The 14,175-nt window shown below is 38.9% G+C and overlaps 1 protein-coding gene across 20 annotated transcripts in view; it reads right to left on the minus strand.

Annotated features, from left to right (window-relative positions):
* The window catches only part of ank2b (ankyrin 2b, neuronal), a 781,056-nt gene that overhangs the window by 206,255 nt on the left and 560,626 nt on the right, over positions 1-14,175 (minus strand). For 17 of the 20 annotated variants that reach the window (XM_052010168.1, XM_052010170.1, XM_052010180.1 and 14 more), the window contains 4 exons: positions 11,259-11,444; positions 9,810-9,833; positions 6,480-6,578; positions 1,338-1,436 (listed from right to left, as the gene is read on the minus strand). In XM_052010168.1, coding sequence (XP_051866128.1) covers positions 1,338-1,436; positions 6,480-6,578; positions 9,810-9,833; positions 11,259-11,444 — 408 coding nt within the window. The remainder of the gene's footprint in view (positions 1-1,337; positions 1,437-6,479; positions 6,579-9,809; positions 9,834-11,258; positions 11,445-14,175) is intronic. The other 3 variants (XM_052010179.1, XM_052010174.1, XM_052010161.1) reach the window with 1 other exon arrangement.

Genomic DNA, 14,175 nt, shown 5'->3' on the forward strand with positions numbered 1-14,175 from the left:
AATTAATTCAAAACACTAAATATAATAAATAAAACACACTTAGGTGTGGGATTCTGCTTGTACCCTCAGTGGCAGAACATTTTTTGAACAGTTCATGGTACATGAAAGCGATGAAAATAATGTATTGACTGGCCAAATTGGATGATGGGTGCAGAAGAATGTATGGTTATGAAATCAATATATAAAGAGTTAAACTGCTTTCTATATGCTGTTATTTTCACTTTGAGTATTTTTCCAAAGTTAGCCTGTCTCACAGGAGAGCTGGTACCTTCAAAGATGATAAAATGTGTTAAATTGGAAGGGAGGAGGAAGAGACATACCTTCTCCATTAAATGCACAGGACAGGCATGCAACAGTGAACCTACCTCATCAATACCCTACAAACCCATAGCCATAGCAAACACATGGAATGCGGTTAAAGCAAGAGAGAGACACCAATAATGTAAAAAATATCACTTCACCAACATTGAAGTAAACCACGGAACGTGTTGAAATAACACTAATGCACAGCAAATTAAAAATGAATATCTATACACCAGAGAAAAAAAATCAAGGTGAAAGAATAAGGCTTCACGTCATATTTTGGGAATCTGTTAAAGTGATAGTTATGTAACTACAGTTGTATTATTCCTTTCTGTATGCAAAGTTTTCATTGCAACAACTTGATCTTATTCTTTTACTGTGCTGACGTACAGTATCAACTACACTATTTACACAGGTCCTTTTGTAAAATAATGGAAGCCAATGGAATGAAAATCAGTGAGTTCAGCAACAGGCAGTCAATATACACAGCGAGAATAAATAAATTATTGGAAGCTGATCAGGTTGGAGATCAACAATTCACACTGGCCACACTTCTGCTTGTCCTGGATCTACATTAAAGTAAATAACTAAGAGGAAAATATGGTAGGACTTGCATACAAGACACTGCTGTCATAATTGGACATGCCATCTCTCATTTTGTGTATAGAAATTAGAGGTGGTACATATGAATTCACATAGTTGAAGAATAATTCATACATTGTAGATATTGTTCTTTTTCAGCTTAATTTTATAGTATATTTAATGCCAGGAACTCCTTGATTAATTTCATTTTCATTCCTTTTTCCAATATTCTTTCACTTTAGGCAAGTTTGACTGTGCATTGAACTGACATAAAATTGCATGGTCTACTAGCTGCATATCTCTAATGCAGCTCCATGAATCTGCACTTTTGCAAAAGGCATGGCTCTTAGCAAGTCCACAATGTGGCCATTTCTATACAAGAATGGTATATTACCTGAACCAAAGTGACATGTGAAGGAATAGCAGTACAGCATGGCTTAACAAAGACTCACCCTTGTTTTAGCATCTATCTGAGCTCCTCGATCCAGTAACAGCTTCACCATATTGGTGTTCCCTCGTTTGGAAGCTACGTGTAGTGGAGTAATTCCATTCTGAATTGGGATTAGGAAAGGATAAAAGAAAACACAATCATATATGAACAAACTATTCAAAGCAAACATTGTATTAAAAAGCAAAATTCAAATCCAACTTCATTACATTCAGGAAGGGCTTTTCCTTTGGTTGGAAAGGGGAAGTCGATGAGAAAATCAGAAATGGAAAAAAATTGCCAAACCAAACTAACCTGTTCTGTTGAGCATATGTAAGTGTTTGAAAGAGCTGAGTACTAGTGCTTTTACACAACTGATAGCTCTATCTGCAAGTATTTTAAAAACTTTTCATTCAACAGCTTACAATCTCCTCTTTGACCTCCCAAGCTTGGACTTAACTGGTTTCACAATTGCAGCTTTGGCACTTGCATCATCTGAGCAGGTCTCTGCATTCTCTGAGTTAAGGATTTATCATAACATTAAAACTTACTATTAACTTTTTTGAAAATAACTACAAATTGTACATTTATAATGAAATGTTTTTCTTACTAGTTTCATACATTTTTCGAAATCTTGTGATATACTTGTATTATTTTTCTCTAAATTAATAATGGTAGATTCTTCGTTGTCCTTCGAAACTTTGGTCTGGGAAATCTCATGTTTAAATGTTATTCCAGTAACTTTGTTGGGTTATGTACCAGTTTTTCAATCAATATAGCTATAATAAAGAATCACTAGCCACTATATTCTCAATTGTTATTTCAAGACTCCATTCTGCATTGGCTTATCTTATGTCTAAATAATATATGATACTGTATATATCTTCATGACTTTGAGCTTTTCTGGTAACATTTTATCTCCATGCTTTGTGGTAGAATTTCCAAGTCATAGTTTAACACTAGTTTTCAGTTGTAAAGTAACTGCATGTTCTATTACCAATAAAACATTTTTGCATTTGGCTCCATTTTACCAAATATGCAATTCTGTCATGATCAGGATTCTTCTTTCAATGATGTGGGTATCTACGTTTCTATCTATTTGCTATCTATTATATTTACACAACAGAGACTTCAAAAATTCAATTTAAATCATCACCTCTGTCCCATAATTTCATGATATTGTTTATGGTCAATTTGTCATATCTCATGAGAACCAAATGTGTATGTTATGCCATTTATTTGCAAAATTTTGTACTTGTAAATTGTGAATCATTGTCACTACAGACTTCAAGTGTGGAGAATGTAGAGTCACAAAGCCGCACAGCACAGAAACGGGCCCTTCGGCCCAACTTATCCATGCCGACTATGATGCCTACTTATGGTAATCCCATTTGCCTGCATTAGCTGCGCATCCCTCCACTTCTTTCCTACCCAAGTACCTGTCCAAGTGCCTTTTAAATGTTGTAAATGCATCTGCCTCTGCCACCTCCTCTGGCGCCTAGTTCCACACAACTACAACTCACTATGTGAAAAACTTGTCCCTCAGATTTCCTTTAAATTTCTCCCCTCTCACTTTAAACTTATGGTTTTAGACTCTACCACCCTGGAAAAAAGATTCTGATTATCTATTCTATCTATGCCCCCTTAATCTTATAAGGTCACTCCTCAATCTCCTACTGTCTAGTGAGAATAAGCCCAGCCTGTCCTATTTCTCCTGTAACCAAAGCCCTCCATTCCAGGCAATGTTGTGGTGAATCTCTTCTGCATTCTTTCTTATGCTACCACATCCTTCTTGTAGTATCTTATGTCACATATGCTTTTTTTGGCCTGGTATGTGTTGTCTTGTGCATACCACTGAGTAAATGACATGTTTATGACAGATTACAGGATGCTTAAAAGCAGAGCTACCAGTGAAAAAGAAGCTATGTGGCAAATGTCACATATAAAAACATTACATATAAGTTGTCATGTGGTTAGAAGAAAAAGATATCTGATCAACTTTAGATCTGAGGTGAAAATCTAAGTCCAGTAACATGGATAATCAGAAAAAAGCTCAGTGAGATCAGAACATCTATTTACTATAGGTAATGTGGTAAGGATTCATTGATTGCTTTTGTGTGATTACCTATATTTTAGACAAAATGAGCAATTTATGACTGTAGGGAAAATACATAACAATGTATACCTATTTTTCTATGAATAACTGCCATAATTTTATCAACAATTGCGGTCAAAATGTTTTGACATAAAAGTGTTAATCCCATTCTATACCAGTTGTTTATTGTTACCACTTACACATTTTCAGTGCATTGGAGTTGCTGAATAAGAATATTGTTTACTTCTACCCATCACTCCATTATACATTTTTTCAAGGACTCAGACATCTAAGATTTTTTATTTCTTTTCATATTTGTCTCATCTTCGGAGAAGTTACTTTCACATGCATAATAAACAACACATCTTAGACTCAAATATTCTCACCAGATTTTGCATCTGATCCACTGCTCATGACTTAGCAGATAAACATGATACTCATAACATACTCCTGAAGCCTAAGTGTTTTTCATTCATACAGGCAATCCTTGTGTTATGATAGTTCGGACAATGGAAATTTGCCCTTATGAAATACACTAATTGAATTATGCTCACTAGTCCTAAAGTGCACCCCACGGACATGTCAGCCACTTGTTCAACCTCATTTCCTAAGAGGAGGTAGAGTGTTGCCCCCTCTCTAGCAGGGCCACCTGCATATTCCTTGAGAATATGCTATTTTCATGGATAATACCTTCATGTGATGATCACTAAATAGCTCACTGACTCCAAATGTCTGACTTTCTATAAGTTTTAGATTGAAATTGTACAATAACTTACAAAATCTCACACTGCATTGATATCTAGATGAACCCTATATTGTTAGTTAATTGTTGGTATGCTGAGCAGTCAGTGATTTTATATGATTTGGTTTTCTGATATGTGCCTACAGCTGATATTACAGCAGAGGGATGCTACAACATTTGTAACTCCCATTAGCGATATTAAATGACCCAGATCTTATTTCAATCAGTTACAACCACTAAAAACCAGAGGATGCATTAAACATGATAAAACACTTTAGTTTTGTCAACTGCTCCATTGAGTGGAAACCTTGAAATATCGGCTTTCTGAAAGACTTTGACAGATGATAAAGGCAACAATGTTGAATCTTGCTATTCTTTCTATTAGAAATTACAACAAAGTTCACTCAATCATCTGCTTCCTGTCATTTCCTTCCATTTCATAATACATTTATATATTTTCTGACAATGCAAATAATATATTTCTAAATGAGTTGACTGAAGAGGTGTTATATTTATCAATGTGTTTTAGGGTTCCTCAGAGTTTTTTTGTGATTATCCATATCACTGGACTTAGATTTTCACCTCAGATCTAAAGTTGATCGGATATCTCTTTCTCCTTTACATTTTGGGAGGACAAATGAGGGTAGGACTTTCACAGTTAACGGTAGGGCCCAGGAAGTGTTATGGAACAGAGGGACTTGGGAGTACAAATACATGGTTCACTGAAAGTGGCAGCACAGGTAGACAGGGTGGTGAAGAAGGCTTTTGGCACGCTGGCCTTCATCAGTCAGGGCAATGAGTATAGAAGTTGGGATATTATGTTGCAGCTGTACAAGATATTGGTGAGGCTGCATTTAGGATATTGTGTTCAGTTTTTGTTGCCATGCTATAGATAAGATGCCATTAATCTGGAAAGAGAGCAGAAAAGATTTATGAGGATGTTGCCAAGACATGAGGGGTTGAATTATAGAGAGAGGATGAGGATTTTAGTCATTGGAGTGTAGGAAAATGAAGGGTGATCTTATAGAGGTGTAGAAAATTATGAGGGTCGTAGATAGGGTGAATGCACACAGTCTTTTTTCCAGGGTTGGGGAATCAAGAACTAGTGGACTTGGTTAAGGTGAGAGGGGAGAGATTTAATAGGAACCTGAGGGGCAACATTTTCACCCAGAGGGTAGTCAGTATATGGAATGAGCTGCCAGAAGAAGTTGTTGAGGCAGGTACATTAACAATGTTTAAAAGACACTTGTACATGGATAGGAAAGGTTTAGAGGGTTATAGCCAAATGCAGGTAAATAGGACTAGCTTAGATGGGAATCCTAGTCAGCATGGACCATTTGGGCTAGAGGGCCTGTTTCCAAGCTGTATGACTATGATTCTAAAAAGTATGAACACACTTATTTGTTTGAGATTATCATTTAATTATGCAATAGCCAAGCTTTCTTTCAGTCTCATTGAAAGGTAATATGAAGGTGAAAGGTTTAACACACTGTTTTCACAGAAGAATATTTAGTGACATAATAGTGCCAGAATATTTGCATGCTGGGAACTGTGCATGACTGCTCCTTAGTGGGCAGCAATGTGGCTTGTCACCAAACACTCCAACAGATTTCTACAGATGTACTGTTAAAGTGTCCTGACTGGTTGCATCATGGTCTGTTACGGCAATTCTAATGCACAAGAATGTAAGAAGCTGCAGAGGGTAGTGGACTCAGCCCAATACATCACAGGCACATCCCTCCCCACCATCAAAAGTGTCTATATGAGGCGCTAGCTCGAGAAGGCAACATCTGTCATCAAAGATCCCCACCATCCGGCCCATGCCATTTACTTGCAGCCACTATCAGGCAGGAGGTACAGAAGCCTGAAGTCCCACACCACCAGGTCCTTGAACTAATCGGCACAACCCTAATTATTACCTCAGTATAGCAAGACTTTGACTACTTTGCACTACAATAGACGTTGTTGTTTTTTTGTTCTAATTGTTGTCTTTCTTGTATAATTTATATTTAATTTACGTTTTTCTTGTGAATGTTGTGTCTATGTGCCCGTGATGCTACCGCAAGTAAGTTTTCCATTGCGCCTGTGAACACATGAACTTGTGCATTTAACAATAAACTTGTCTACAACCCTTTGTCTACAACCCTTCAAACATAATTGGTCCATTGGCAATACATAAAAGGTGAGGAATCTGCTATCCTGGAAAACTGGTTTGCAGGGATGAAAGGCAAAAATATCAAAGAGATCCATTCCTCAAAAGTTGCAAAAACACTGCAGAGTTAAAATAAGAACAATAATCAAAATTAAAAGCAGAATGAAATGCAACTTACCCGAGCTGTAAAATCCACAGCAGCTCCTCGGTTTAACAGCAGAGTGGCTACATTTACGTTTCCATAGTGGGCAGCAATGTGGAGAGGAGTGAAGCCACTCTGTGAATAGGAGGAAAAGATAATGAGATTAGTGTTCGTCATAACGTTGAAGGCGTCTGATAGATGTACAATAAGATCCTTGCTCACGCAAAAGGAGTTTTAAATTTCGACCACCTCGCAACTACTATATTTTGAGCTGCCCCACAACAAACATGCAACTTGGGTCACCAGAGCATGCTTTTGTTTTATTGAGAGCATGTAAGGACATTGAGAAATGTAGGACTCTGTTCATTTTTGTGCAGAACTATATTTGTGCTCCTCTTTCAGTTCATTAGCTGTGTCCCATAGCTCTATCTGTACTAAGCAACAGAGACCATTGATTTGCAATATGGTGATGGAGTGATTCCAGACCACAGCTCTGACCTGAGGACTTGTGGGGGAATCACTTCCAGCATAACCAGGGTAACCTTTCTTTAATATTGTCACCATCACACTACATGATGATAGATTTTTCAATGCATGCACAGGGTAGGAGGTAACTGACTGGATGCAGGGACTCAGATTATTTACCCATAATGGTCATGGGATTATTTGATGATAAGATGACTGAAACATCTTCCAGCATACTTAAAAGAACATTGATTTTGAACTTGCTCCCTGGAGTAAAGCTGACATTACAAATTCACTGCAGGCTTATGACAGATCAGGTTATTATTATATTTAAATATTGCTCCCCATTTATCCCAAGATGCACAGAAAGACATTGAGGTCATGGACAGGTTTCTGAATAGCTGCAGCCCGTTAGCAACTGCTGATATTATTTAACAGATCTTTCTGGGATCTCGGCAGGAAGGAGGAGATGTCCATTATCCAAAAAGCAGTACACTGGACATTCCTGACCTAAGGCTATAGTACTCAACAGTTAAAGTAAACCATTCCATTGCAATTCCATTGAATAACTATAGCACATCCCTAGGTATTGCAATGATTGAATGGGGAATTAATTTAAAGAAAATATGTAGTCTTGAGGAGACATCTACACTTTTTGTGCACAAACTCCTTAAGTGTAACATGCTGGCCAGCCACTAGGTGTGTGGTAGGCCCCAGGTTTCAACATCCAGCAACGTGGCACCTGATGGCAGCTGTTATATTAACGTTCCCTCTATGTCATTGTGGTCGGTTGATGAACATGTTCTTGCATGAACAGCAGCAAAATCAATGCAGCTCTGCCAAGTGATAATTGGCAACCAATTAACAGAGCCAACCCAACCCAAAATAATTTTAGAAACTGTAAATTCCAGAGTCACCTCCTCTAGAAATGAAAAAAGGAGGATATTTTACCTTCAAGACGAAGTATACTGGCCACTCACTGTGATGGTACTGTCGAGGCTTGAGAACGACAGGTTGTTTAAATAGAACTGTAGGCCAAATGAATGTCACCATGTCACTTTCTGTGCACTGACTGGCACAATGCTATGGGGCTCACAAATGACTGACCAGAAACAAGGCAAGAACTGGGGTAGCAAAGCTATGACACCAGTTACCTGCTGTGGAGATAGAGTACTTCTTCTCCACCTGCTTGCATAAAATTAATTTAAACAAATCTTTTAGCCCTCTTCAAATTGGGCTACTTGCAAAATCATACAAAGTACACTCTCCATGCAGCTGTTATTAAGATTTTGATTTGAAAATCAAAGGGTTCACTAACTGAAACAAGCATAGAGCACTATTAAAATGACCACAGTTGGAGTGTTGGCCTCAATGGGGCAGCAAGTCTAGCAAAATAAGTTTTACAAATGTGAACAATTTAAAATCAATGTCAAAAAAATGAAATTTTGACACCATGTACTAGATTACCAATAGCTTAAATTCCATGGAGTTGTCCTGATTTCCTCACACAGTTTCGGGAGGAGAGATCTGACAAAGATCCCGCACGTCAGGAAGGTTAGATCACATTGGATCCAGGGGAATACAAAATTGGCTTGGTGGAAGGAGTCAGAGGGTAGTAGTGAAGGGCTGTTTTTCAGACTGTAGGCCTGTGACCAGTTGTGTGCTGCAGAGAACAGTGCTGGTTCTCCTGTTGTTTATTGTTAATGATTTGAATGAGGATGTAAGTGGCATGATTAGTAAGTTTGTGGATGACAACAAAATTGGTGGTGTGGTGGACAGTGAAGAATGGTGTCTAAAGTTACAACAGGATCTAGTTCAACTGGGAAAGTGGGCGGGCCAAGGAGTAGCAGATGAAAGTTAACTCAGGCAAGTACAAACCAATGCATTTTGGGAAGTTAAACCAGGGCAGGACATATACAGTGAACGGCAGAACCCCGTGGAGTGTTTTAGAAGACACAAGTAAGCATTCTTGTGAATGCTGCTTATCTGATGCTACATGCCTGTGATGCTGCTGCAAGTAAGTTTTTCATTGCACCTTTGCTTACATATACTTGTGCATATGACAATAAACTCAACTTTGACATAGTTCCCTGAAAGTGGCAACACAGGTAGACAGGGTGGTGAAGGTGGAGTGTGGAGAACTTCAGGTCCATGGTATAGTAACATGGACTAATACAGACACATTTCACTGCCCTTTTCCACTTCTGATCTAAACTATATCATATTATGGAGGCATGCATTGTAGTAATGCCATCTTATTGCCAGAGGAAAAGAGTGGGGCACAGTTATGATGAATTATAGAATCATAGAATCATAGAAAGTACAGCACAATACAGGCCCTTCGGCCCACAACGTTGTGCTGACCTTTAAACCTCGCCTAAAAACTATCTAAACCCTTCCCCCCACATATCCCTCCATTTTAACTTCCTCCATATGCTATTCGAGCAATCTCTTGAATTTGACCAATGTACCTGCCTCCACCACCACCCCAACCACTCTCTGGGTAAAAAACCTTCCTCTGATATGAAAAGGAAGTCATATTTAATTTTAATGAGCTGGTGCTGCACATGATAATGGACCAAAACAAATCAATGAGTTAAATGCAGGCTGCCCCTTTGCAGGAATAATCTTTGTATTCATATTTTCAGGGTATTTTTTTGTCGGTAATTTTAGCTAAACTGAATAATTTAACCCCTTATTATATTATTAATGGAATAATTATATCATTAGGTTAGATTTTATTTCATTTACAAGGAGCTTGATAAAACCTGATTTCATGGAAATAAATGCAAACATCGTGATTGCCAGCATAATAACCCAAGTGGCTAGTACAGTGATATAAATCTTATGGGAGACCTCTAAAATATAAATGAGAAAATTTGAGAAAGTCTAGACAAGTACCTCTGTGGTTCTATTCACCATCATCTGGGACAGCATTAATAAGAAACAGAAACATCATTGTAAAAAAGGAAGAAAAATTAAAATTTTAAGCTGGAAAGAAACTCCAAATCAAAGAACTATCTATCAGTGAAGACATAAAGGATTCTTTTCAATAGAAACCTGCAGAGTTAACACATTGTGAATCAACATAGAGCACTGTATGATGATTCATAATCCATATGTGAAGGCTATTAAAAGCAGCATAGACCAATAGCTTGAAATATGTCCTAAGGTCACAGAAGACGTGATGGCATATGTATAACACAGCTTATCAGCAAGGTATCTTTGGTATTCTCTTTGATTTAAAGTCATTACTTCACAAGAACAAGAATGTAATTAAATCCTCCACCAAGCATTTATAATTTGCCTTTTAGATGTAATGGACCAAACATATACAACCTTCTGATGGAGATGCTGATTAAAAGTCAGTATCAAAACTATAATACTATCAATTATTTGATGGCAAAATACACAAACCACAATAAGAGCTCTGAGGGCTGATACAAAACATCTCTTCCAGGAAGGACCTGCATCTTTCCTGCCTATCCTCATAAACTTCAGTTCTATTCTTATTCGTATCTTTCTTTTCAAGGGAAGGAGGAAGCCAGGAGGCTGCAAATACTAGATGTTAATTTTAATTATGAGCTTGAAACTGGGGAGTGATTGATAAGATAGATTTCAAGTTGGGGCAGGGAAACTGATCGGACATAATTGTATTGAATGATGGTGCACACTTGAAGGCAGAATGGCCTACTCCTGCTCCTACTTTCTATGTTGAGTTGAAAGGATGTATACAGCTTTAACACCTGAAACATTAACTCTGTTTTCCACTCTATAGACGCTGCCTGTTCTGTTGAATATTTCCATCTTTTTCTATTTTATTTAAGTTTTGCTGCACTTATTGAAGAAAAAATTCTCCACTATCATCATTTAAGTGTGGAATGACTAGGTACTGCAACTTGTAACAACTGTTCACCACATGTTGCAATCCCAAAAAGCAGCTGTGCACAGCGGGATATGCCAAGCAGGGGCTTGGTGCCTTCTGCAGAGATGGAAGACTTGAAAGCAACTTCACCAAACCAGTCTAATATCAAATTACAACAGGGAGCCATGGGACAGATCACTTGCCCAAACTGAGCCCTGGAGGGTATGTTGAGTAAAGGGAGCTCTGTAAAGTAAAATAACTTGCTTTACACATTCAGCTGACGTTTTGCATGTATTGAGCAGAGAATATATTCCACAAAGACTTTAAGCAAGACAAAGATATTAGAATGAATGCACCACTGTAAAATGGAGAAACTGTCCACTGTAAAAAGATTTAAAGACACATAATCTTATTAGAATAAGTAATATGGTGATTTTTATTCAACCTTTCCTTAACAATTAGGAATCACATGCAGGGAGTCCTACCTTTGACTGTACATCGGCATTGTGGTCATTCTGTAACAGCAAAGCCGCAGATTTGGTATCATCTTTCCTTGCAGCTATATGCAGGGCTGGTAAGCGCACCTTTCCTTTGGTGTCATTTTCCAGTAAGATGGCAACAACTTGGTTGTGACCCTGTTGCAGTGCAACTGCTAGGGGAGTGAACCCATCCTGAGAAAGCAGAAACAAGAATTTTAGTTCAACAAAAAAATAACAATATTTTGCTGAGCTGGAAGTTTAAAGGCAAATTGCAGGAGAAGTCAACAATCCCACCATAGAAGAAGAAGAACTTGTTTTAGGATTGTTTTATCATTCATCAATCATTACAGAAGCACGTGAGAGTTAGAATGATCAGCACAGAGGTTCGAGGAGGCTTTTGAAGATGTGGAGAGAATTAGCAAGATGAAGCAATTCCAAAGTGTTCCACAACAAAGGAGTCATGGAGTTATAAAGTCATACAGCTTGGAAACTGGCCATTCAGCACACTACATCTGCACTGAGCAACAGGGACCCATCTTGTAGCACTTGGCCTGTAACCTTCAATGCCTAAGTAAATGATCATCTAGACACCTCTTAAATGTTGTTAGTGACTGCCTCCACCATTGTGTCTGGCAGTGCATTCCAGATACTCACCACTCTCTGGGTAAAAAAGGTCCCCTTCAGATCCCTTCTAGACCTCTTACCCCTTACCCTAAATCTATTGTTTTATTCACCTCTGATAAAGGGAAAAGAAACCTGCAGTCTCCCCTATCTATACATAAAACAGGACAGCACAGGAACAGGCCCTTCGGCCCACAATATCTGTGCCAAGTATGATGCCGAGTTAAACCAATTCCCTTCTGCCCGTACATGATCCATATCACTCCATTTCTTGCATATTCACGTGTCTTTCCAATAGTCTCTTAAATGGCACTATCGTATCTGCTCCCACCACTCACCCTGGCAGCCCATTCCAGGCACCTTCTTGTAAAAAACATGCCCCGCACATCTCCTTTAAACTTTCCCGCTCACACTTTAAATGCATCTCCTCTAGTTCTTGACATTTCTACCCCATGAAAAAGATTCTGACTGTCAACTCTATCTATGCCTCTCGTAATCTTATAAATTTCTATCAGGTCTCCCCTCAGCCTCCGACGATCCAGAGTAAAAAAACCCAAGTTTCTTGAAACTCTCCTTATGGCACATGCCCTCTAATCCAGACAGCATCCTGGTAAACCTCTTCTGCACCATTTCCTGTAATAGGGCAACCAGAAATGCACACAATCCTCCACATAATTATACCCTGCATAATTTTATACAACTCAATCATCGCCTCTCTTAACCTCCTCCGTTCCAGGGAAAACAGACCCAGCATCTCCAGTCTCCTGTCATAACGAAAATGTTCCATCCCAGGCAACATCCTGGTGAATCTCTTATGCACCCTCTCCAGCACTATCACATCCTTCCTATCGTGTGGTGATCAGAACTGCACAAAATATTCCAGCTGAGGTATGACCAATATTTTTTAAAGTTGGAACAGAACCTCCCTGTTCCCTTCAATGCCCCAGCTAATAAAGACCAGCATTGCATATTCCTTGATAACCAAGCCATCCACTTGTGCTACTATCTTCAAGGATCTTTGGACTTGCACACCAGGTCCCTCTGTTCCTCAATACTCCTAAGGGCCTTACCATTCATGGCCTATATCCTAGCCTCATTAGTACTCCCAAAATACAACTCCATTTGCCCATTTCACCAATACGTCAATATCACCCTGCAGCCTAAGACTATTTCCACTCTGTCAACAACTGCATCAGTCTTAGTGTCAGTCGCAAACTCACTGATAATGCCTGCTACATCCACATCCAAATTATTCATGTATATTATAAACAGCAAGGTTCTTGGCACTGATCCCTGTGAAACATCACTATTTACTATCCAATCATGAAAATAAACCTCCATCAACACTCTCAGTCGCCTACTGCCAAGCCAGTTTTGGATCAAATTTGCCCTGGATCACGTGGACCCTAAGGTTTCAAACCAGTCTTCCACGTGGAACCTTTTCAAAAGCCTTACTGGTCCATGTAAACCACATCTACTACACTGCCCTTATCAATGCACTTTGTTACCTACTTAAAAAGGTCAGACAGGATTTGCCCTTGGTCAAGTCACACTGACTATCTCTGATTAGTCGCTGCCCTTCCAAGTGATTATTAATTGTGTCAGAATTTTTTCTCATAACTTGCCTACTACTGATGTTTGGCTCACAGGTCTCTAATCTGTGCATCCAGGAGGGTTTCTTAAATCAATATGTAGATTGTCCAACAAGAAGAAGGGCCATACTGGACCTGGTGCTGGGTAATGAGCCTAGAGGTGACTGACCTTTCAGTGGGAGAACAGTCAGGGAACAGTGATCACAAATCCTTAAGTTTTAAGATAGATATAGATAAGGATAAGTATGGTCCTAGCAGGAGAATTTGATTATATGAATGATTAAAACCAATGGGCCCATCACTGATCGCTGTGGTACACCACCAGTCACGGGCCTCCAGTTCAAAAAACAACCTTCTGCCATCACCCTTGCCTGTCATCCAGAAATGGAACGAGGGTGAATGCACAAGATATGGCAGGAGCCACAGGCAGGAGCGAGGTAATAGACATAATGGGACAGACGGGTTGAAGTGTGTGTATATTAATGCTTGGAGTATTATGGGTAAGGGTGATGAACTTAGAGCATGGATCAATGCATGGAACTATGATGCTGTGGGCATAACAGAGAGTTGATTGAGTTGGAACAGGAATGGATGCTTAATGTTCAGGCTTTTGATGTTTTAGGAAAGATACAGAAGGAGGTAAAAGCGGGGGGGGGGTGGTGATTTGCACTATTACTGGGACATCGAGGAACACATATGAAGGCAGATTA

This window comes from Pristis pectinata, chromosome 2 (assembly GCF_009764475.1).
Source record: "Pristis pectinata isolate sPriPec2 chromosome 2, sPriPec2.1.pri, whole genome shotgun sequence".
Lineage (NCBI taxonomy): Eukaryota > Metazoa > Chordata > Chondrichthyes > Rhinopristiformes > Pristidae > Pristis > Pristis pectinata.